Raw genomic sequence first — 23,236 nt, 5'->3', positions numbered from 1 at the left:
TAAATAAAGACACTGCTGATAATGAGAACAAAATATAAGCAGTTGCAGTTGGAAAGTTGATTTGAAGTTTTAAGCACCATCTATCATGATGATGTGGATGACATCATAACATCAGAGAACAATCAACATCTAGCTGTTGTATTGAAAACCTAGTCACATAAATGGAAGCTACTAATATTACTACTACTGTAAAAACGACAATAATATACTACATAAACACTAAACTCCGTGCTGCTGTAACATTGTTTTGGAAATACAGGGTGCCGCATGGGGGCACTGTGGGGAAAAGCTAGATAAACAAACTCCGAAAAGGTGAAAGGCTGTGGGAATGTGTCAATTTCCTAGTCGCCGGTTGGCAAAGCGGTCTCTCGTCACTTACTTTCAACTTTTGACAGAAGCACGGTGTGTTACACCCGAGGTCGGTGTAGCTAGCTCGATATCTTAATTTAATAAGCGGACATGGCCAAGAAACGAAGAGAAAGACGAGAGGCCGATAGTGTTTCGTCAGTAACGTTACACGAAGAACCGAAGTCAAAATGTAACGAGGCACAAACCCTCAACGGTAGGTATAGCTAACGACGTTGCTATCCCGGCTAACTGGCTAGTATAGCTAGCTAACTAGCAAACTTACGTGTGTTCTGCTAATTGATTAGCTAACTTTAAAATGTATTACTGTTTCTATGGTGTGGTAGACGTCTTGTTAAATAATGTTGCTAGCCAGCTTGATAACCAGCCAGATGATTGCGAAATGCGGATATGTCAGTCAGCGTTAGCTAAGTAACAGCTAGCTCATTATCAAGATTCAGAAGTTGCTTGCTTTCAAGGCTGGTGGTATGACGGAGTTGAAGCACAGACAAAATGGGTTAGTTACCAGTATCTTTGGTTGAAATTCACATGATCAGGTTAGTAACTTAGTAGCTTGCTATCTATCCAGCCACGGTCAGCCACTGTCAGGTGCCATACCCAGTTTGACATTAAGTTACTAATGTTAATCAATGTCAATGGTAGAACCACTGGGTTGAAGCCAGGAAAATATTAGTAGTCTAACCATGTAATGTTATTCTTATATAGATGGAGCAACACAATTACCATAACAGGATGTTACACAATACACACTAAACAGATAAGCTTGGAGTCATTTGTGATAACAGGCAGATACAGTGCCCTCCACAATTATTGGCACCCCTGTTTAAGATGTGGTCGAGGACTTCCAAAAATTCTCCTTTTTTTTTTAAACAACATAGAACCCAAATGCAAAAAAAGAGAAAAATCCATCCTTTTATTTAAGTACATTACTTTGGTGTAAAAAAAAAATAATCACACATTTAGAAAAAAAAAAACTTGAAATCATGTGTCCCACAATTATTGGCACCCCTGATGTTAATACTTTGTACAACCCCCTTTTGCCAACAAGACAGCACTTAATCTCCTCCTATAACATTTCACAAGATTGGAGAACACAGAGAGAGGGATCTTTGACCATTCTTCTTTGCACAATCTTTCTAGATCGTCCTGGGTCCTCTCTTATGCACTCTCCTCTTTAGCTCGCCCCACAGGTTTTCGATTGGGTTGAGGTCTGGGGACTGAGATGGCCATGGGAGGACCTTGAGTTTGTGACTGCTGAACCATTTTTGTGTAGATTTTGCCACATGTTTTGGATCATTATCCTGCTGAAAGACCCAATGACGACCCATCTTCAGCTTTCTGGCAGAGGCCATCAGGTTTTGATTTTAAATGTACTGGTAGTTCAAAGCGTTCATAATGCCATGCACCCTAACAAGGTTCCCAGGGCCTTTGGAAGAGAAACAGGCCCACAGCATCACAGATCCTCCACCATACTTCACGGTGGGCATGAGGTGCTTTTCGGCATACTCATCTTTTGTTTTACGCCAGACTCACTTAGAGTGTTTGTTGCCAAAAAGCTCAATCTTAGTCTCATCTGACCAAAGCACACGATCCCAGTTGAAGTCCCAGTGCCGCTTAGCAAACTCCAGACGTTTACGTTTGTGAGTGTTAGTGAGAAAAGGCTTTTTCCTTGCATGCCTCCCAAACAGCTTGTTGGCATGTAGAGAGCGTCTGATGGTTGTTTTGGAGACTTTGTGACCCCAAGATGCCACTCTTTGATGCAATTCTGTGACAGTGAGCTTAGGACTTTTTTTTACTTCTCTTACCATCCTCCTCACTGTGCGTTGTGGCAAGATAAACTTGGGACCTCTTCCAGCCTTGTTTGTCACTGTTCCAGTTGTTTTAAACTTCTTAATGATTCCTCTGACTGTAGATACGGGCAAGTTAAGGCGAGTGGCTATTTTCTTGTAGCCATTGCCTGACTTATGAAGGTCGACACAAATCTGCCTTACTTGAATGGTGTGTTCTCTTGTCTTTGCCATGTTGACAAATGGGTAAGAGAATTAGGCCTCTGTGTCACGTCATATTTATACCCCAGGGAAACAGGAAGTCATGAATTACTAATTAAAAGTTCCTAGATACCCTGACCAACTTAAGCAACTACAGAAAAATATATTTAAAAAAAAATCAATTAAAATTTTCAGCGGAATTGTTAGGGGTGCCAATAATTGTGGGACACATGATTTCAAGTAATTTTTTTTCTAAATGTGTGATTTTTTTTTTTACCACCAAAGTAATGTACTTAAATAAAAGGTTGGATTTTTCTCTTTTTTTGCATTTGGGTTCTATGTTGTTTAAAAAAAAAATGAGAATTTTTGGAAGTCCTCGACCACATCTTAAACAGGGGTGCCAATAATAGTGGAGGGCACTGTATGTTCCTCATCAAAGTTAGAATACATGTAGTCAGTTTCAAGGATTATATATCTTGAATGGTTTGACTACATAGCATGCTTCATGTACTCTGGGGAAATCAACCAGGAACTAGAACAACAAGTGATGCAAAGTGAAGCAAGACATTACATGAGGCTTACTGCTGTTGTAACAGAAGAATAGAGGCTTATCAAGGTGTTTTTAATTTGGTGACTGTGTGTGCTGTATAACTTAGCTACTCCCCTCTCCACAGAGACACAATACACTGGAGGGGGCTCAGCTCGCATGTCTCTCCTCATCCTGCTGTCTATCTTCACCTGCGCGGCTTCTGTCATGTACATAGTGTACAGGAATTTCCCAGAGCTCAACAAGTAATTGTTCTTCACATTTATCTTTCCAGTAACCCAACCCATGTAGAGTGTTACTTTTGTACAACATTTGTAACTTTTGTGAAACAGCCTACCAAATGGCATTCACCAGCCAAGTAGCTGATTTAATTAAAACGGTTCTCATCATTAGCTATGATAACAGGCTCCTGTATAGCCGTAAAAGGCATATTTTCGACCAACATTTACATGATTGATAATATATATATTTTAATGTTTTTATATATACAGTGGGGAGAACAAGTATTTGATACACTGCCGATTTTGCAGGTTTTCCTACTTACAAAGCATGTAGAGGTCTGTAATATTTATCATAGGTACACTTCAACTGTGAGAGACGGAATCTAAAACAAAAATCCAGAAAATCACATTGTATGATTTTTAAGTAATTAATTTGCATTTTATTGCATGACATAAGTATTTGATCACCTACCAACCAGTAAGAATTCCGGCTCTCACAGACCTGTTAGTTTTTCTTTAAGAAGCCCTCCTGTTCTCCACTCATTACCTGTATTAACTGCACCTGTTTGAACTCGTTACCTGTATAAAAGACACCTGTCCACACACTCAATCAAACAGACTCCAACCTCTCCACAATGGCCAAGACCAGAGAGCTGTGTAAGGACATCAGGGATAAAATTGTAGACCTGCACAAGGCTGGGATGGGCTACAGGACAATAGGCAAGCAGCTTGGTGAGAAGGCAACAACTGTTGGCGCAATTATTAGAAAATGGAAGAAGTTCAAGATGATGGTCAATCACCCCTCGGTCTGGGGCTCCATGCAAGATCTCACCTCGTGGGGCATCAATGATCATGAGGAAGGTGAGGGATCAGCCCAGAACTACACGGCAGGACCTGGTCAATGACCTGAAGAGAGCTGGGACCACAGTCTCAAAGAAAACCATTAGTAACACACTACGCCGTCATGGATTAAAATCCTGCAGCGCACGCAAGGTCCCCCTGCTCAAGCCAGCGCATGTCCAGGCCCGTCTGAAGTTTGCCAATGACCATCTGGATGATCCAGAGGAGGAATGGGAGAAGGTCATGTGGTCTGATGAGACAAAAATAGAGCTTTTTGGTCTAAACTCCACTCGCCGTGTTTGGAGGAAGAAGAAGGATGAGTACAACCCCAAGAACACAATCCCAACCGTGAAGCATGGAGGTGGAAACATCATTCTTTGGAGATGCTTTTCTGCAAAGGGGACAGGACGACTGCACCGTATTGAGGGGAGGATGGATGGGGCCATGTATCGCGAGATCTTGGCCAACAACCTCCTTCCCTCAGTAAGAGCATTGAAGATGGGTCGTGGCTGGGTCTTTCAGCATGACAATGACCCGAAAAACACACAGCCAGGGCAACTAAGGAGTGGCTCCGTAAGAAGCATCGCAAGGTCCTGGAGTGGCCTAGCCAGTCTCCAGACCTGAACCCAATAGAAAATCTTTGGAGGGAGCTGAAAGTCCGTATTGCCCAGCGACAGCCCCGAAACCTGAAGGATCTGGAGAAGGTCTGTATGGAGGAGTGGGCCAAAATCCCTGCTGCAGTGTGTGCAAACCTGGTCAAGACCTACAGGAAACGTATGATCTCTGTAATTGCAAACGAAGGTTTCTGTACCAAATATTAAGTTCTGCTTTTCTGATGTATCAAATACTTATGTCATGCAATAAAATGCAAATGAATTACTTAAAAATCATACAATGTGATTTTCTGGATTTTTGTTTTAGATTCCGTCTCTCACAGTTGAAGTGTAGCTATGATAAAATGTACAGGCCTCTACATGCTTTGTAAGTAGGTAAACCTGCAAAACCGTCAGTGTATCAAATACTTGTTCTCCCCACTGTGTGTGTGTGTGTGTATGTATGTATATATATATATATATATATATATATATATATATATATATATATATATATATATATACACACACACACACAGTTGAAGTCGGAAGTTTACATACACTTAGGTTGGAGTCATTAAAACTCGTTTTTCAACCACTCGTTTTTCAACCATTCCAACAGACTATAGTTTTGGCAAGTTGGTTAGGACATCTACTTTGTGCATGACACAAGTAATTTTTCCAACAATTGTTTAGACAGATTATTTCACTTATAATTCACTGTATCACAATTCCAGTGGGTCAGAAGTTTACATACACTAAGTTGACTGTGCCTTTAAACAGCTTGGGAAATTCCAGAAAATGTTGTCATGGCTTTAGAAGCTTCTGATAGGCTAATTGACACAATTTGAGTCAATTGGAGGTGTACCTGTGGATGTATTTCAAGGCCTACCTTCAAACTCAGTGCCTCTTTGCTTGACATCATGGGAAAATCTAAATAAATCAGCCAAGACCTCAGGAAAAAAAATTGTAGGCCTCCACAAGTCTGGTTCATCATTGGGAGCAATTTCCAAACGCCTGAAGGTACCACGTTCATCTGTACAAACAATAGTACGCAAGTATAAACACCATGGGACCACGCAGCCTTCATACCGCTCAGGAAGGAGACGTGTTCTGTCTCCTAGAGATGAACGTACTTTGGTGCGAAAAGTGCAAATCAATCCTAGAACAACAGCAAAGGACCTTGTGAAGATGCTGGAGGAAACCGGTACAAAGGTATCTATATCCACAGTAAAACGAGTCCTATATTGACATAACCTGAAAGGCCGCTCAGCAAGGAAGAAGCCACTGCTCCAAAACCGCCATAAAAAAGCCCGTTTTGCAACTGCACATGGGGACAAAGATCATACTTTTTGGAGAAATGTCCTCTGGTCTGATGAAACAAAAATAGAACTGTTTGGCCATAATGACCATCGTTATGTTTGGAGGGAAAAGGGGGTTGCTTGCAAGCCGAAGAACACCATCCCAACCGTGAAGAACGGGAGTGGGAGCATCATGCTGTGGGGGTGATTTGCTGCAGGAGGGACTGGTGCACTTCACAAAATAGATGGCATCATGCGGAAGGAAAATTATGTGGATATATTGAAGCAACATCTCCAGACATCAGTCAGGAAGTTAAAGCTTGGTTGCAAATGGGTCTTCCAAATGGACAATGACCCCAAGCATACTTCCAAAGTTGTGGCAAAATGGCTTAAGGACAACAAAGTCAAGGTATTGGAGTGGCCATCACAAAGCCCTGACCTCAATCCTATAGAAAGTGTGTGGGCAGAACTGAAAAAGCGTGTGCGAGCAAGGCCTACAAACCTGACTCAGTTACAACAGCTCTGTCAGGAGGAATGTGCCAAAATTCACCCAACTTATTGTGGGAAGCTTGTGGAAGGCTACCCGAAACGTTTGACCCAAGTTAAACAATTTAAAGGCAATGCTACCAAATACTAATTGAATGTATGTAAACTTCTGACCCACTTGGGAATGTGATGAAATAAATAAAAGCTGAAATAAATAATTCTCTCTACTATTATTCTGACATTTCACATTCTTAAAATAAAGTGGTGATCCTAACTGACCTAAGGCAGGGCATTTTTACTAGGATTAAATGTCAGGAATTGTGAAAAACTGAGTTTAAATGTATTTGGCTAAGGTGTATGTAAACTTCCGACTTCAACTGTATATATACATGCATGCATGCATGCATGCATACATACATACATACATACATACATACATACATACATACATACATACATACAGTGGGGAAAAAAAGTATTTAGTCAGCCACCAATTGTGCAAGTTCTCCCACTTAAAAAGATGAGAGAGGCCTGTAATTTTCATCATAGGTACATGTCAACTATGACAGACAAATTGAGGAAAAAAAATCCAGAAAATCACATTGTAGGATTTTTAATGAATTTATTTGCAAATGATGGTGGAAAATAAGTATTTGGTCACCTACAAACAAGCAAGATTTCTGGCTCTCACAGACCTGTAACTTATTTTTTAAGAGGCTCCTCTGTCCTCCAATCGTTACCTGTATTAATGGCACCTGTTTGAACTTGTTATCAGTATAAAATACACCTGTCCACAACCTCAAACAGTCACACTCCAAACTCCACTATGGCCAAGACGAAAGAGCTGTCAAAGGACACCAGAAACTAAATTGTAGACCTGCACCAGGCTGGGAAGACTGAATCTGCAATAGGTAAGCAGCTTGGTTTGAAGAAATCAACTGTGGGAGCAATTATTAGGAAATGGAAGACATACAAGACCACTGATAATCTCCCTCGATCTGGGGCTCCACGCAAGATCTCACCCCGTGGGGTCAAAATGATCACAAGAACGGTGAGCAAAAATCCCAGAACCACACGGGGGGACCTAGTGAATGACCTGCAGAGAGCTGGGACCAAAGTAACAAAGCCTACCATCAGTAACACACTACGCCGCCAGGGACTCAAATCATGCAGTGCCAGACGTGTTCCCCTGCTTAAGCCAGTACATGTCCAGGCCCGTCTGAAGTTTGCCAGAGTGCATTTGGATGATCCAAAAGAGGATTGGGAGAATGTCATATGGTCAGATGAAACCAAAATATAACTTTTTGGTAAAAACTCAACTCGTCGTGTTTGGAGGACAAAGAATGCTGAGTTGCATCCAAAGAACACCATACCTACTGTGAAGCATGGGGGTGGAAACATCATGCTTTGGGACTGTTTTTCTGCAAAGGGACCAGGACGACTGATCTGTGTAAAGGAAAGAATGAATGGGGCCATGTATCGTGAGATTTTGAGTGAAAACCTCCTTCCATCAGCAAGGGCATTGAAGATGAAATGTGGCTGGGTCTTTCAGCATGACAATGATCCCAAACACACTGCCCGGGCAACGAAGGAGTGGCTTCGTAAGAAGCATTTCAAGGTCCTGGAGTGGCCTAGCCAGTCTCCAGATCTCAACCCCATAGAAAATCATTGGAGGGAGTTGAAAGTCCGTGTTGCCCAGCGACAGCCCCAAAACATCACTGCTCTAGAGGAGATCTGCATGGAGGAATGGGCCATAATACCAGCAACAGTGTGTGAAAACCTTGTGAAGACTTACAGAAAACGTTTGACCTGTGTCATTGCCAACAAAGGGTATATAACAAAGTATTGAGAAACTTTCGTTATTGACCAAATACTTATTTTCCACCATAATTTGCAAATAAATTCATAAAAAATCCTACAATGTGATTTTCTGGATTTTTTTTCCTCATTTTGTCTGTCATAGTTGACGTGTACCTATGATAAATTACAGGCCTCTCTCATCTTTTTAAGTGGGAGAACTTGCAGAATTGGTGGCTGACTAAATACTTTTTTTCCCCACTGTACATACATACATACATACATACATACATACATACATACATACATACATACATTACCATTCAAAAGTTTGGACACACCTACTCATTCAAGGGTTTTTCTCTATTTTTACTATTTTCTACATTGTAGAATAATAGTGAAGGCATCAAAACTATGAAATAACACATGGAGTCATGTAGTATCCAAAAAGGTGTTAAACAAATCAAAATATATTTTAGATTCTTCAAAGTAGTGTGCAAAGCTGTCATCAAGGCAAAGGGTGGCTTACTTTGAAGAATCTCTAATATAAAATATATTTTGATTTGTTTAACCTACTACATGACTCCATGTGTTATTTCATAGTTTTGATGCCTTCACTATTATTCTACAATGTAGAAAATAGTAAAAATAAAGAAACCCGGAATGAGTAGGTTTGTCCTAACTTTTGACTGGTACTGTATATATAAATATGGTGGCGTATACATTGTTGGATGATTAATGGAGCAAAAAAGGATTCGATTTTATAACGGAGCGCTTTCTAAATTCAAACATTCCTCTGCAACTAGCCATCAGAGTTTAGAAGACACTGGGGACGTCCGAATAGAGAACGAAGAAAGTATCACCATGTAAAGGCTGTTTGGAAATCTGCCTATTACAGCTATATATAGGAGCCTGTTATCAATGATTATCACAGCTAATGATGAGAACCATTTGATTTAAATTGTCTACATCCAAGTATGACACTCCAATATAGACGGTCATGTTTTAATTTCTCTGTTTCTGTAAGTGTCAAAGCCCTTGCACACAGATTCACATACAGATTTTTATTTATCCACAACATTGTATGATGGTGAATTGATATCCATGTTTTTTCATTTCCCTTAAAAAAATTTTTTTCCAGTGATGAGATGGCTACTATTAAAATCCCCAAAGATATGGATGATGCCAAAGCCTTGGGCACTGTACTTTCCAAATATAAGGACACCTACTACACCCAAGTGTTAGTAGCCTACTTTACCACCTATATCTTGTATCCTTTTGGGTAGTAAATGTATTGCAAAGTTGTCCACTTTTGGAGGAGTGAGATACGTACTTATTAGCTGTTTCAACATGCAGCATGTCTTTGAGGCCCCCTATGTATTCAAGTCGGTCAGCAGAGGAGAGCGACAGACGGGGAAGCGGACCAACACATGCTTTTGTTACTCTGTGATGGGCCTGTTGATTGCAGCATCCCTAATCTCCCCTGCCTCGCTTTCGCCTGCTTGGTCTCCCTCTCTCATTCTTCATTTCCTGTGAACAAAGCAGCCAGCCAAGCAGATGAAATCTCCAAGGCCATAGAAAAGGCATGGGCTTGCCTCTGGATAATGAATGGAGAAGTAGGGGATGGGATTACAGTGGGCTTTGATCCTTGAGTAGTAATTCAGGCAATTCTTGTGTGTTCACAACATCCAGAGTGCAGTACATTTTCCCTCGTTTTATGACAGGAGAAGACAGATCAATGCAGACATGCAGTGCGGTAGGTTTTAAGAACTTCCTTTCCACCCACAGCTATTTGCAGTAGAAACTCTGTTCCAGCTTTGTCAATTGCACTTCAGACAGACATTACGGGCAGATAGAAGTATCCTCTATAAAAGAGGGGGGAAAAACATGGTCCGATGCATGTTATGGTACCACCTCATATCTAAACATCATCCATCTTCAGAGCACATTTTATTATGATGAATATGAATAAACACTGCACAGTATGAACTATGAATACAAATGCAGTATCATGCCTTATGTCTTCTACACTGCTTCCTCTGCTAGTTTGCCTAATCTCTAACCTAAAACTACAAGGCAACACATCCCAGACAGTGGCTGGGGCCTGGTCAGCTGATCCTGTCCTTGTGCTGTCAGCACATACTGACCAGAGCACAGACACTATGCATTAACATGTTCCTAGACAGTGGAGGGGAAAGAGAATGAGCAAACTAGCTGTAGAAGACATTTACATTTACGTCATTTAGCAGACGCTCTTATCCAGAGCGACTTACAAATTGGTGCATTCACCTTATAGCCAGTGGGATAACCACTTTACAATTTTCTAAAAAAAAAATTGGTGGGGTAAGGGGGGGGGTAGAAGGATTACTTTATCCTATCCCAGGTGTTCCTTAAAGAGGTGGGGTTTCAAATGTCTCCGGAAGGTGGTGAGTGACTCCGCTGTCCTGGCGTCGTGAGGGAGCTTGTTCCACCATTGGGGTGCCAGAGCAGCGAACAGTTTTGACTGGGCTGAGCGGGAACTGTGCTTCAGCAGAGGTAGGGGAGCCAGCAGGCCAGAGGTGGATGAACGCAATGCCCTCGTTTGGGTGTAGGGACTGATCAGAGCCTGAAGGTACGGAGGTGCCGTTCCCCTCACAGCTCCGTAGGCAAGCACCATGGTCTTGTAGCAGATGCGAGCTTCAACTGGAAGCCAGTGTAGTGTGCGGAGGAGCGGGGTGACGTGAGAGAACTTGGGAAGGTTGAACACCAGACGGGCTGCGGCATTCTGGATGAGTTGTAGGGGTTTAATGGCACAGGCAGGGAGCCCAGCCACAGCGAGTTGCAGTAATCCAGACGGGAGATGACAAGTGCCTGGATTAGGACCTGTGCTGCTTCCTGTGTAAGGCAGGGTCGTACTCTCCGAATGTTGTAGAGCATGAACCTACAGGATCGGGTCACCGCCTTGATGTTAGCGGAGAACGACAGGGTGTTGTCCAGGGTCACGCCAAGGCTCTTCGCACTCTGGGAGGAGGACACAACGGAGTTGTCAACCGTGATGGCGAGATCATGGAACGGGCAGTCCTTCCCCGGGAGGAAGAGCAGCTCCGTCTTGCCAAGGTTCAGCTTGAGGTGGTGATCCGTCATCCATACTGATATGTCTGCCAGACATGCAGAGATGCGATTCGCCACCTGGTTATCAGAAGGGGGAAAGGAGAAGATTAGTTGTGTGTCGTCTGCGTAGCAATGATAGGAGAGGCCATGTGAGGATATGACAGAGCCAAGTGACTTGGTGTATAGCGAGAATAGGAGAGGGCCTAGAACTGAGCCCTGGGGGACACCAGTGGTGAGAGCACGTGGTGCGGAGACATCAGGCATGATACTGCATTTGTATTCATAGCTCATACTGTGTAGTGTTTATTCATCAAAATAAATGTGCTCTGAATATGGATGATGTTTAGATATGAGGTGGTGCCACTGGACCAGCCCCCCCCCCCTCTTTTATAGCTGATACTTCTATCTGCCTGTAATGTTGCTGAAAGCAGGCAGATGACTGGCACAAATTAAACTTGCAGCCAGAGCTATAATAAACTGGCACTGTATACTACTACAGTGGAGTATGTCTTGAACTATACTGAACAAAAATAGAAACGCAACATTTTTAAAGTGTTGGTCCAATGTTTCATGAGCTGAAATAAAATATCCCTGAAATGTTCTATATGCACAAAAAGCTTATTTCTCTCATTCTGTGCACAAATTTGTTTAAATCCCTGTTAGTGAGCATGTCTCCTTTGCCAAGATAATCCATCAACTGGACAGGTGTGGCATATCAAGAAGCTGATTAAACAGCATGATCATTACACAGGTGCACCTTGTGCTGGGGACAATAAAAGACCACTCTAAAATGTGCAGTTTTGTCACACAACACAATGCCACAGATGTCTCAAGTTTTGAGGGAGCATGCACTCTGCATGCTGACTGCAGGAATGTCCACCAGAGCTGTTCCCAGTGAATTGAATGTTCATTTCTCTACCATAAGCTGCCTCCAATGTTGTTTTAGAGAATTTGGCAGTACGTCCAACCGGCCTCACAACCGCAGACCACATGTAACCATGCCAGCCCAGGACCTCCACATCCGGCTTCTTCATCTACGGGATCGTCTGAGACCAGCCACCCAGACAGCTGATGAAACTGTGGGTTTGCATAACAGAAGAATTTCTGCACAAACTGTTAGAAACCATCTCAGGGAAGCTCATCTGCATGCTCATCATCCTCACCAGGGTCTTGACCTGACTGCAGTTTGGTGTTGTAACTGCCTCCAGTGCGGCGTTGTAACTGACTTCAGTGGGCAAATGCTGACCTTCGATGGCCACTGGCACGCTGGAGGAGTGTGCTCTTCACGGATGAAGCCCGGTTTCAACTGTACCGGGCAGATGGCATGTATGGCGTTGTGTGGACGAGCGGTTTGCTAATGAAGCGAGTGCCCCATGGTGGTGGTGGGGTTATGCTATGGGCAGTCATAAACTACGGACAACGAACACGATTGCATTTTATCTATGGCAATTTGAATGCACAGAGATACCGTGACGAGATCCTGAGGCCCATTGTCGTGCCATTCATCCGCCGCCAGCACCTCATGTTTCAGCATGATAATGCACGGCCCCGTGTCGCAAGGATCTGTACACAATTCCTGGAAGCTGAAAATGTCCCAGTTCTTCCATGGCCTGCATACTCACCAGATATGTCACCCATTGAGCATATTTGGGATGCTCTGGATTTAAGTGTAGGACAGTGTGTTCCAGTTTCCGCCAATATCCAGCAACTTCACACAGTCATTGAAGAGGAGTGTGACAACATTCCTCAGGCCACAATCAACAGCCTGATCAACTATGTGAAGGAGATGTGTCACACTGCATGAGGCAAATAGTGGTCACACCAGATACTGATGGGTATTCTGATCCACGCCCCTACTTTTTTTATAAAGGTATCTGTGACCAACAGATGCATCTCTGTATTCACAGTCGTGAAATCCATAGATTAGGGCCTAATGAATTTATTTAAATTGACTGATTTCCTTATATGAACTGTAACTCAGTAAAGTCTTAATTGTTGCATGTTGCGTTTTTATATTTTTGTTCAGTGTATATTTGTGACTGCATCCACAAGTGTGTGTGCACATACTGCTGTGTGTTCAACCCTTGAGCTGTATTCCTTGACGCTGTTGACTCAGCCTCCAGACATTTGCGATCCCTGGATCCATCTTCCTCAGCATCCTGTCTGGTTATCTCTACCCTTTCCCCCTAGCTCTTTTCCTCGTCTGCCTGGTGAGTATACTATGGCCACAAGGAGAACGATGACTAATAATAGTGGTGACATTTACTAAATGTACTTTGACTCTGTAAACCAGACTCTGTTTACAAAATGTACTGCCTCTGTCACTTGTACCTCTGAATGTGTGATGTGTTTTCCAGTGCTCTGGCCTGGGGGCTTCCTTCTGCTACATGCTGTCTTATCTAGTGGGGCGACCTGTGGTCTACAGATACCTGACAGAGAGAGCCCAGAAATGGTCCCAGCAGGTAAGACCTTTTGGAAGGAAAAACGGGTTGATTTGGTACGTGAACAGTGTAGGAAGTTGTTTATATCAGAGTACAAGCCAACTTTAACAATTTAGTAACATCCACATATCTATCTGCACCCACAGAACAGTGGAGTCTTAGTAGGGGGCTAGTAGCCTCCAAGCCTTACTGTGAATGACAGGTTCTGGTATCTGTTTTCAATGGCAGGTTGACAAGCACAGAGATCATCTCATCAATTACATAATATTTCTGAGAATCACTCCCTTTCTCCCCAACTGGTTCATCAACATCACCTCACCCGTCATCAACGTGCCTTTGGGGGTCTTCTTCCTTGGTACTTTCTTTGGTAAGGCTAAGATGTATCAAACTCCAGTATTTCCTTCTCAGTGTAAACACTGTTGATAGTGTTGCATTGTCTTTATTGCTGAGCTATTTTTTTATTTCTCATACCATTTAAAACAGTGGTCACCAACCATTTCTGAGTCAAGATGACTTTCGCAGTCAAAAAGGAAGCCGAGATCTACTGCTCAGATTTTTGTTTTTACATTAACCTAATACAAACAGTTTTGTAGGAATGAGTTTTGGGCAGTAGGCCTAATACATTGTCACAGCATATTGGCTATATGCTTGGCCTGCCAATATTGTTAATCTCAGACCATATTATATTTCAAAATTCGAGCTTTGATAACAAAATAGGTCAGTTGGTTTAGCACTTGTGAGGCACTGTGGAGCATGAATTGAAATAATTTGCTTTTTTATTTTACTGAACTTATGGTACCAGCATCTGATGGTGAACGAGGTCAAATCATGACGTCAGTGATCTTCAGGTAGGAAAGTCGGAGCTCTAGAAAGATGCCCGAGTTGGAATTCCGAGTTGGATTACCGTTCAAAGGCGGAGTTTGTGTCTTCAGACAAAAACAAATGGGAACACTTTGCTTACCCGGTGCGCAGGGCTTTTGAAGATCGACCGGTTGGTGACCACTGATTTTTAAATATATATTTTAAAAATATATTACTGAATGCATGTTTCTGAAATCTGTTACGAAAGGCATTGTCACTATTTCATCAACCAAACAATACTGACTTCCTCCCTTATCTCTGACTGTCAGGAGTGGCCCCACCGTCCTTTGTGGCGATCAACGCTGGCACAACACTGTACAAACTGACGACAGCTGGGGAGGCAGTGTCCTGGAACTCTCTGATTGTACTAGGTGTCCTGGCCGTACTCTCTATCCTGCCTGTCTGCTTCCAGAAGAAACTGCAGCAGAAGATGGAGTAGACAGTAGACAAAATAGCAACTCCTCTGCCTGATCCTCCTGCCCGTCCCTTGGCTCAGGAATGGTACATGCCGCTATCACTCACATGGTCCTGCCTGTTGCTGTCCCACACACCTGCTGAGGTTGCTGTGGAAACATTGCCCGTTGGCACAACCATGACTCCTGTGTCCAAAACATGTGGTGGTGGCCACCTCAACTTTGTGCTCTACAAAGGACTAAATGGCCTCTGCTCACCCTCGGGTTTGTTTTCCCATTTTTGTTCAATGTTGCTTGCCTGTAAATTGAAGATTCAAGAAAAGATACAGAAAACATCAGGCATCTGTCTTTTAATATTGTTTTTAATCACAATGGTTCTCACAAGTTCAAGCTACACTTCCCTCTTTGTATTTATTTAACCATGTTTTAAATGTATTTGATCTCTTAACCTGTGTGATATGGGTGACATCAAAGCAATACTGATCAGAGTCGCAGTTCAATGTTTTTGATTTTCACAATTTGAAGACGATTGTTATGGCTGTTTTACACTGGTTAGAATGTGAACATATTAAATAATTTAGCATTTTCTATCCTTTGAAGATATTGTTAACACACCCACCCTAAAATGACATGTGTACCATCGATGTTGACATGAAAAATATGCATATGAACACCTAGTAAGATAAATATGAAACCCTTGATGCTTGTGCTGGGCCTATCACTATTACATCGCTAATAATTGGATTTCCCCTTTAATTGTATGAAATGGCATATCAAGTATTGAAAACTAGTATTTTGTATACTATACTTTTATACTTGTTCTACTAATGGTGCTGAGACTGCCCCTCTGCCTGTGTGCTCTCCCTCTTGTGTGTCACCAGTCCAAATGCTATGCCAGTTGAGAAATGCAGTAGTGCGCTCCATTCAATGGATGACCCAGCAGTGCCCTTTGCAAAGCTACCAATTGATTTTTGGTTGCTCATGCTTTTCCCAGGTGTTAGTGATTTCACACTGCTACTTCATGTACAGTGCCTTCAGAAAGTAGTCACACCCCTTGACTTTTTAAAATGTTTGTGTTACAAAGTGGGATTAAAATGGATTTAATTGTAATAATTGTGTCAACGATCTACACAAACTACTCTGTCAAAGTAGAAGAAAAATTCTAACATTTGTACAAAAAAAATAAAAAATACCCCACTAATATACGCTACATGACCAAAGGTATGTGGACACCTGCTCGTTGAACATCTCATTCCAAAATCATGGGCATTAAAATGGAGTTGGTCCCCCCTTTGCTGCAGTCGACGTTCCAATTCATCCCAAACGTTTTTGATGGGGTTGAGGTCAGGCCTCTGTGCAGGCCAGTAAAGTTCTTCCACACCGATCTCGACAAACCATTTCTGTATGGACCTCATTTTGTGCACAGGGGCATTGTCGTGCTGAAACAGGAAAGGCCTTCCCCACACTGTTGCCATAAAGTTAGAAGCACAGAATCGTCTAGAATGTCATTGTATGCTGTAGCGTTGATTTCCCATCACTGGGACTAAGGGGCCTAGCCCGAACCATGAAAAACAGCCCCAGACCATTATTCCTCCTCCACCAAACTTTACAGTTGGCACTATGCATTGGGGCAGGTAGCGTTCTCCTGGCATCCGCTAAACCCAGATTCGTCCTTCGGACTGTCAGATGGTGAAGCGTGATTGATCACTCCAGAGAACGCGTTTCCACTGCTCCAGAGTCCAATGTCGGCGAGCTTTACAACATTCCAGCCGACGCTTATATATAGTGTATCTTGTTTAGATATGTATTCAAACCCCTGAGTCAATACATGTTCAAAAAACCTTAGGCACTGATTACAGCTGTGAGTCTTTCTGGGAAAGTCTAAGAACTTTGCACACCTGAATTGTACAATAGTTGCACATTACTCTTTTTTAAATTATTCAAGAGGGGTCAAGTTGGTTGTTGATCATTGTTAGACAGCCATTTTCAAGTCTTGCCATAGATTTTCAAGCTGATTTTCAGTGAACTGTAACTAGGCCACTCAGGAACATTTATTGTCGTCTTGGTAAGCAACTCCAGTGGATATTTGGCCTTGTGTTTTAGGTTATTGTCCTGCTGAAAGGTGAATTTGTCTCCCAGTCTCTGTTGGAAAGCAGACTGAACCAGGGTTTCCTATAGGATTTTACCTGTGCTTAGCTCTATTCCGTTTCTTTTGATCATAAACTCCCTAGTCCTTGCTAATGACAAGCATACCCGTAACATGATGCAGCCACCACCATGCTTGAAAATATGAGGTGGTACTCCGTGATGACGTTGGATTTGCCCCAAACATAATGCTTTGTATCCAGGACATAACGTTAATTTCTTTGCCACATCTTTAGCAATTTTACTTTAGTGTCTTATTGCAAACAGGATACATGTTTTGGAATATTTTATTCTGTATAGGTTTCCCTCTTTTCCCTCTGTCAATTTAGGTTAGTATTGTGGAGTAACTACAATGTTGTTGAGCCATCCTCAGTTTTCTCTTATCACAGCCATTAAACTCAAACTTTTTTTAAAGTCATCATTGGCATCATGCTGAAATCCGTAAGTGGTTTCCTTCCTCTCCAGCAACTGAGTTCGGAAGGACGCCTGTATCTTTGTAGTGACTGGGTGTATTTATACACCATCCAAAGTGGTGTATAAATACCCATCTACCTACCAATAGGCGTTGGAAAACCTCCCTGGTCTTTGTGGTTGAATCTGTGTTAGAAATTCACTGCTCGATTCAGGGACCTTACAATTATCTGTATGTGTGGGGTACAGAGATGAGGTAGTCGTTAAAAAATAATGTTCAACATTATTATTGCACACATAGTGAGTCCATGCAACTTACTACTTGTTGAGCACATTTTTAATCCTGAACTTATTTAGGCTTGCCATAACAAAGGGGGGTTGAATCCAAGACATTTCAGCTTTTCATTTTTTATTAATTTTTAAAAATGTCTACAAACATAATTCCCCTTTGACATTATGGGGTATTGTGTGAAGGCCAGTGACACAAAATCTAAATGTAATCCATTTTCAATTCAGGCTGTAACACAACAAAATGTGGAAAAAGTCAAGGGGTGTGAATACTTTCTTAAGGCACTGTATAGATTTCTTAGAGTCCATCCTGTATGTATCTGTTGGTGTGATGCCTAATTTTTTCTATAGTTTGGGTGCTTTGATGTGATTGGAGTGATTTATTTAGCCTTACCTGATGTCATTATTCGAATTCTCTGCTGCTGTGAAACCTTCTGGTTGTATCTAGAGGTTGATGCAGTGAATGTGCACTTGGACAGTCTTACTGTTGATGTTTCTTAAAACTTAATGTCTCAAGCACTGTCCACTCTTCTGCATCTGAGATCACTCATAATTAATGAAAATGTATTTGATTTTAAAAAGTGAGAAAGCATTTTAAAAATGTTGATTATCAACAGTCTTATTGGATCAACTTTTTAGTCCATTATAGAAACCCTTTCTGTGTCCTTATAGAAAAGAAATCCCATTTGTTAGTATTTAATAACCTGAATGAATGTGTGGCCACTTGGCATGTCTAAGGCTGTGTTTACACAGGCAGCCTAAATCGTATATTTTTTCCACTAATTGGTCTTTTGACCAATCACATCAGATCTTTTCACATCAGCTCTTTTCTCAGAGCTGATCTGATTGGTCAAAAGACCAATTAGTGAAAAAAAGATACGAATTAGGCTGCCTGTATAAACGCAGGCTTAGTGCTTCATATTTTTATATAATGGCCACTTTGGCTGTGTTTAAACAGGCAGCCCAATTTGGATCTTTTTTTTACCACTAATTTGTGTTTTGACCTATCAGATAAGGTCTTTTGCCAATAATTGGGCAAAAGATCAGAACTGGTCTGCCTGTGTAAACGGCCCTACTGTATCCCAGTCCCGCTGTAACCCATCAAATTAATGACCTTTCATTTTATTTAGTTGTGTTAATGTCCTTGTTGTTGGAAATTTGGGCTTCAGCTTTTTGTAGTTCAGAGAGGTTGCATCTTTACCTCATCTTGATTGCACTGCAGTAGTTTTCAGAGGGATCAAGCTCAATGGGAGATGCTGTAGCTGTTCAGTCAATACAAAGTGTGTGCTCTTATGAAAGCTGTTTTTGTGTTTAAATAAGAATATTTCGTTACTTAGCCCTTTATATTACTATTACATTATTTGTTCACCCAATTTGATATCAGAAGTAATTCCTGGAAATTCATTGACATATTTGCAATAACTGTTTAGAAGTCCACAGTAGTTTTATCCCATTTTTAAAGATCACTGCAAAATTAGGGTGTTACACGTGTTTCTTATTATGTTGATTTCATGCGGAGAAGATTGAGAATATCTTCGCTGGTTTGGATGATTCTTGGTGTGTTTCCTTGTCCATTCATTAGGCTTGTGATCTTTACAGTATTACGTTGTGCCAAATGATAATGTATTGCAATATGACCTGTGTTTGTAAATTATATTCATTCTTGTACGTCTTTTTGTCCAAGCTAATGAATGTTGGGTTATTATTAACATATTTATTTAGAAATCATAAAAAAATATTATGTACATTTTTGCTCACTGTCCGGTGAATGATTGGAAAATGAGAATGTGAATCTAATGGCAAAGTTCTGCATCTTTTTACCCGTCACCTTTTACCACATGGGGGAGCTCTTTGTACATGTCTACAGATTTCAGCCCAACAATTGCTTTGATTTATTTGAGTTTAAGTAGGACACATTTTTTTTATGATTTAATGAAATATATTCTAAATTGTGCATCAGATAACGTGTCTTTACACATTTTTCCTGTTTCTGACACTTACTCCCCATTCTCTGTGCCTTGAATACCTATTACTGTATGTGTATTACAGCTATGGTATTACATGTGTAGTACATTACTATATTCAAGGTATGATTAAAACAATTGTTCGGGCTAAATTGGTGAAATTCAAGTTTGCATTCAGTTGTACACTGGATGGTCTTGGCTACAGTGGAGTAAGAATACTATGACTCAGGTTCATTATAGGTGCATTATGGCCTATTTAATGCTTCATTACTATAGCATTATTATTATAAAGGAGAGCATTTTACAGGAGAAATACTTAGAACTCAGGAACTGAAGGGTTAAGTGCATAACGTAATCAGTAAGGAGTTCGCACATGCTCAGTGTGTTCCTTCTACGCAGAGGTAATGCTAGGGGTTGAGAAGATCTGAGACAGATGAAAACAGCTGTACTTGAAGATCCATAATGCAATTCGGCTGGCATTCTGTTCTGATATTCAGGCTTTGCAGTACATCCACAATGGCTGCGCGAAATCGCTACGCGATCCTTTAATATGCACCCAGCTGAAAAAGGCGAGGAAAAGGGTACCACCGGACCAGTCTCAAAATGACCACCGGCTTCAGCTCGAATTCTTGTCGATTCGCAGATTATTTTGTTATCTGCGGACTTGACACTGAAAGCGGGCTTGAACCAGACGAACTGTCCGGTAAGTGTCGGGCACGGGCTGGGGAACCAATAAGAATCATTCTGCATGGTTTATAATGTCTTTCCTAGTTTATGTTTCTTTTATATCGATTTTAGAGTACAATATTATATTCATGTTTAAACATTAAACACATGACAAACAGTTTATTTATAATAAGGTTGAAAACTGGTAATACTGTGTACATCAATAAGTAGGACGGCCCATCAGTGTTGTTCATACAAATTCCTATTTTCTACCTTTCCATTTATGTTATATGCCTAGTTGTTTAGAAGGGAATATTCCAATAAATGTTGTTTGCTTGAAATGCTCGAGAACTGTAGGGCGTCGATGTTCCATAGCCCAGCTGTAATTTAAAGACAACGAAAAACTGTTCATGGATAAACCTCCTCCAGCACTCATTAAGTGGTAAAAAGCAGTACAGACACACATTTACATACGTAAATGTTTCAGACCTTACCAGAAAAATACATGTTTATATTTCTACAATTTGTAAATAACAGGGATGTTTCCCCTATCAGTACTGTCAATGGTAATTACACATGTATAAACAAGCAGATATATACAAGCAGGTTAATAATAGCTACATCCAAGAAGCACATCTGATTTCTTAGTTGTTTATGACATCTGAACCATTTGATTGATTCCCCACTACCTTCTTACACACTTACCCTCAGTGATAGATTGAAATCAATTGATCAATACATGGCAGTTGCGGAGTGCAGAAAACAGAGTGAAGCTGGGGGTATCAGGGACCATAAGGTTCTCCCTGGGGGTCAGAACACTGAGTATGACAGGATGATGTCATTATTAGACTGAGAGGGCCTGCTGAGAGCATGCGTCCTGTGCCTTGTACAATAATGAGGTATAATGTAGGCAAAGAGAAGACCGTGAACTGCCGTAATATAAAAACATACACAACTCACTGGTTTGTGAGTGGCACTACCCTAGAATGTCTCTCATTTCACTAAACATAGGCCTAAGGTTCTACTTTTCATCAAGGGCCAGTTACTTGCAGGAAGGATGGAAACATCTTTAGATAACACACACACACAATATCTCTCTTATGCAAATGTGATAACACATCTGATGAGAGAAATTATTAACAGTATTTGCATTAGTTTTTTTTTTTTTACGTTTGTCGCAAAGACACATTTCCTTCCTCTCAGTGTAAAAGTGGAAGTAGAATCTTTTACAGAAATCAGTCAAGGATGTGTTTACTTCTCTGTTGTTTATCTTGAGAGAATTATGCTATTCAGATTCTTATCATCATTGTCTCCTCTCCTGGAGTACCTGCCTCTCTAATGGTGTAAACAAGGTAGAGACCAGGTGGTGAAAGTAAAAGTCACTGGGGTGTTCAGCAGGAGATTGCATGTCATTCAGTAATTCGCCAATCTAAGAAGAGTGAATTAGGCAAATAATGGTGGTCCTCTGACCACAGATTAGACTGTAGAAGACAAGAGGTTATCCTGTAGGTTCCATACTTGGCCTTCATGTTTTCTCCTGCAGTGACTCACTCAGACAATGGAAAGCCTTTTTGGGGGCTAAGGGTGCTATTGGCTGAGTTGATATGGGATGAGGAATTTGTCCTCTTTGCCATTCCATGCATAGTTCCAGGGCCATGAGTGCACTGCTGAGACTTGTAGCACGGTTTGGTGTAATGTTACGATAGGCTCTTATTAGACATGCTTGTTAAAGACCGTTTCTTGAGTCTGTCAGCCACATCTAAAGGAATTGAAGCTGTTGGCCTGTCAGATATCTCAAGCTGGGTGTTTTATGCAGAATGTGTTTTGAATGATATGCTTCCAGGATTCCTCCTCTTGTAAGATTGGATCAGCGAATAGGAAGTGACTGCATGCCTGGCGGGGTTTGTGAATAGTGAAGACTGCCTAGGGCCAGACACTAATGTAATCTTCCTCATTGTGGTCAAGGATCGACAGGGTAGGTTATAATAGTTACATGATCAGACCGCCCGCGCGCGTTCGCCATCACGTGCATGTTGATTTTGTCCACCCACACCAGACGCGATCAGGACAAGCAGGTTGAAATATCAAAATCAACTCTGAACCAACTATATTAATTTGGAGACAGGTCGAAAAGCATTAAACATTTTAATTGCTGTTGCTAGCTAATTTGTCCTGAGATATAAACATTGGGTTGTTATTTTACCTGAAATGCACAAGGTCCTCTACTCCGACAATTAATCCACAGATAAAAGTGTAAACAGAGTTTGTTTCTAGTAATGGCTTCTTCTTCAGAGTTTATATGGCGGTTGGCAACCAACTTTAAGGTGCATTAACCCCACCAACTGGACTGGAGTGTGGACCTCAGTTCGTCTTTCAATCACCCACATGGGTATACGCTCCTAAAAACCAATGAGGAGATGGGAGAGGCGGGACTTGCAGCGCGTCAAGTGTCACAAATAGTACCAAGTTCTATTTTAGCGCCTGGCCACGCAGACACTCATTGACACTCGCGAGCATTGTGGGTGCAATGATTGAATAACCTGTATGTGTACATTTATTTTGCAACGCTCGCGCATGCGACGTGTGCAGTGTGGTCAGCATGTTAGGGAGCATCTTGTCTAATCAGAGAAGATTGCAATATATCACATTTTCCCTTCTGCTTTTTTAGCTAGATCCTACTAGCTGACAAAAAAACGCTATTACAATGTTACTGCAATGTCGTAGCAAGCGGACAATACATTAGCAATGTTGTGAGTGTACAACTCTCTACGGGATGTTGCCACGTCACTGAGACATTGTGGGAATGTTTGTTGTAAAC

The 23,236-nt window shown here is 41.5% G+C and overlaps 2 protein-coding genes across 3 annotated transcripts in view; both read left to right on the top strand.

Moving 5' to 3' along the window:
* The first annotated feature begins 344 nt into the window (after positions 1-344).
* On the top strand, positions 345-16,147 carry tmem41b (transmembrane protein 41B). The gene is made up of 7 exons (XM_084154749.1): positions 345-562; positions 3,029-3,146; positions 9,281-9,409; positions 13,346-13,439; positions 13,587-13,691; positions 13,899-14,037; positions 14,801-16,147. The coding sequence occupies exons 1-7, from the start codon at positions 460-462 to the stop codon at positions 14,968-14,970; spliced, it is 858 nt and encodes a 285-aa protein (XP_084010875.1). The 5' UTR covers positions 345-459; the 3' UTR covers positions 14,971-16,147.
* Positions 16,148-20,228: 4,081 nt separating this feature from the next.
* dennd5a (DENN/MADD domain containing 5A) overlaps positions 20,229-23,236 on the top strand; it is a 44,010-nt gene continuing 41,002 nt past the window's right edge. Inside the window, exon 1 of one of the 2 annotated variants that reach the window (XM_084154632.1) lies at positions 20,229-20,455. In XM_084154632.1, the coding sequence (XP_084010758.1) occupies positions 20,356-20,455 (100 nt within the window). In that variant the 5' untranslated portion in view covers positions 20,229-20,355. The remainder of the gene's footprint in view (positions 20,456-23,236) is intronic. The other variant, XM_084154633.1, reaches the window with a different exon arrangement.

The sequence above is a fragment of the Coregonus lavaretus genome (assembly GCF_964263955.1).
Source record: "Coregonus lavaretus genome assembly, chromosome: 37".
Lineage (NCBI taxonomy): Eukaryota > Metazoa > Chordata > Actinopteri > Salmoniformes > Salmonidae > Coregonus > Coregonus lavaretus.
The sequence above is the reverse complement of the archived record's forward strand: the minus strand, read 5'-3'. Positions and strand labels throughout refer to the sequence as shown.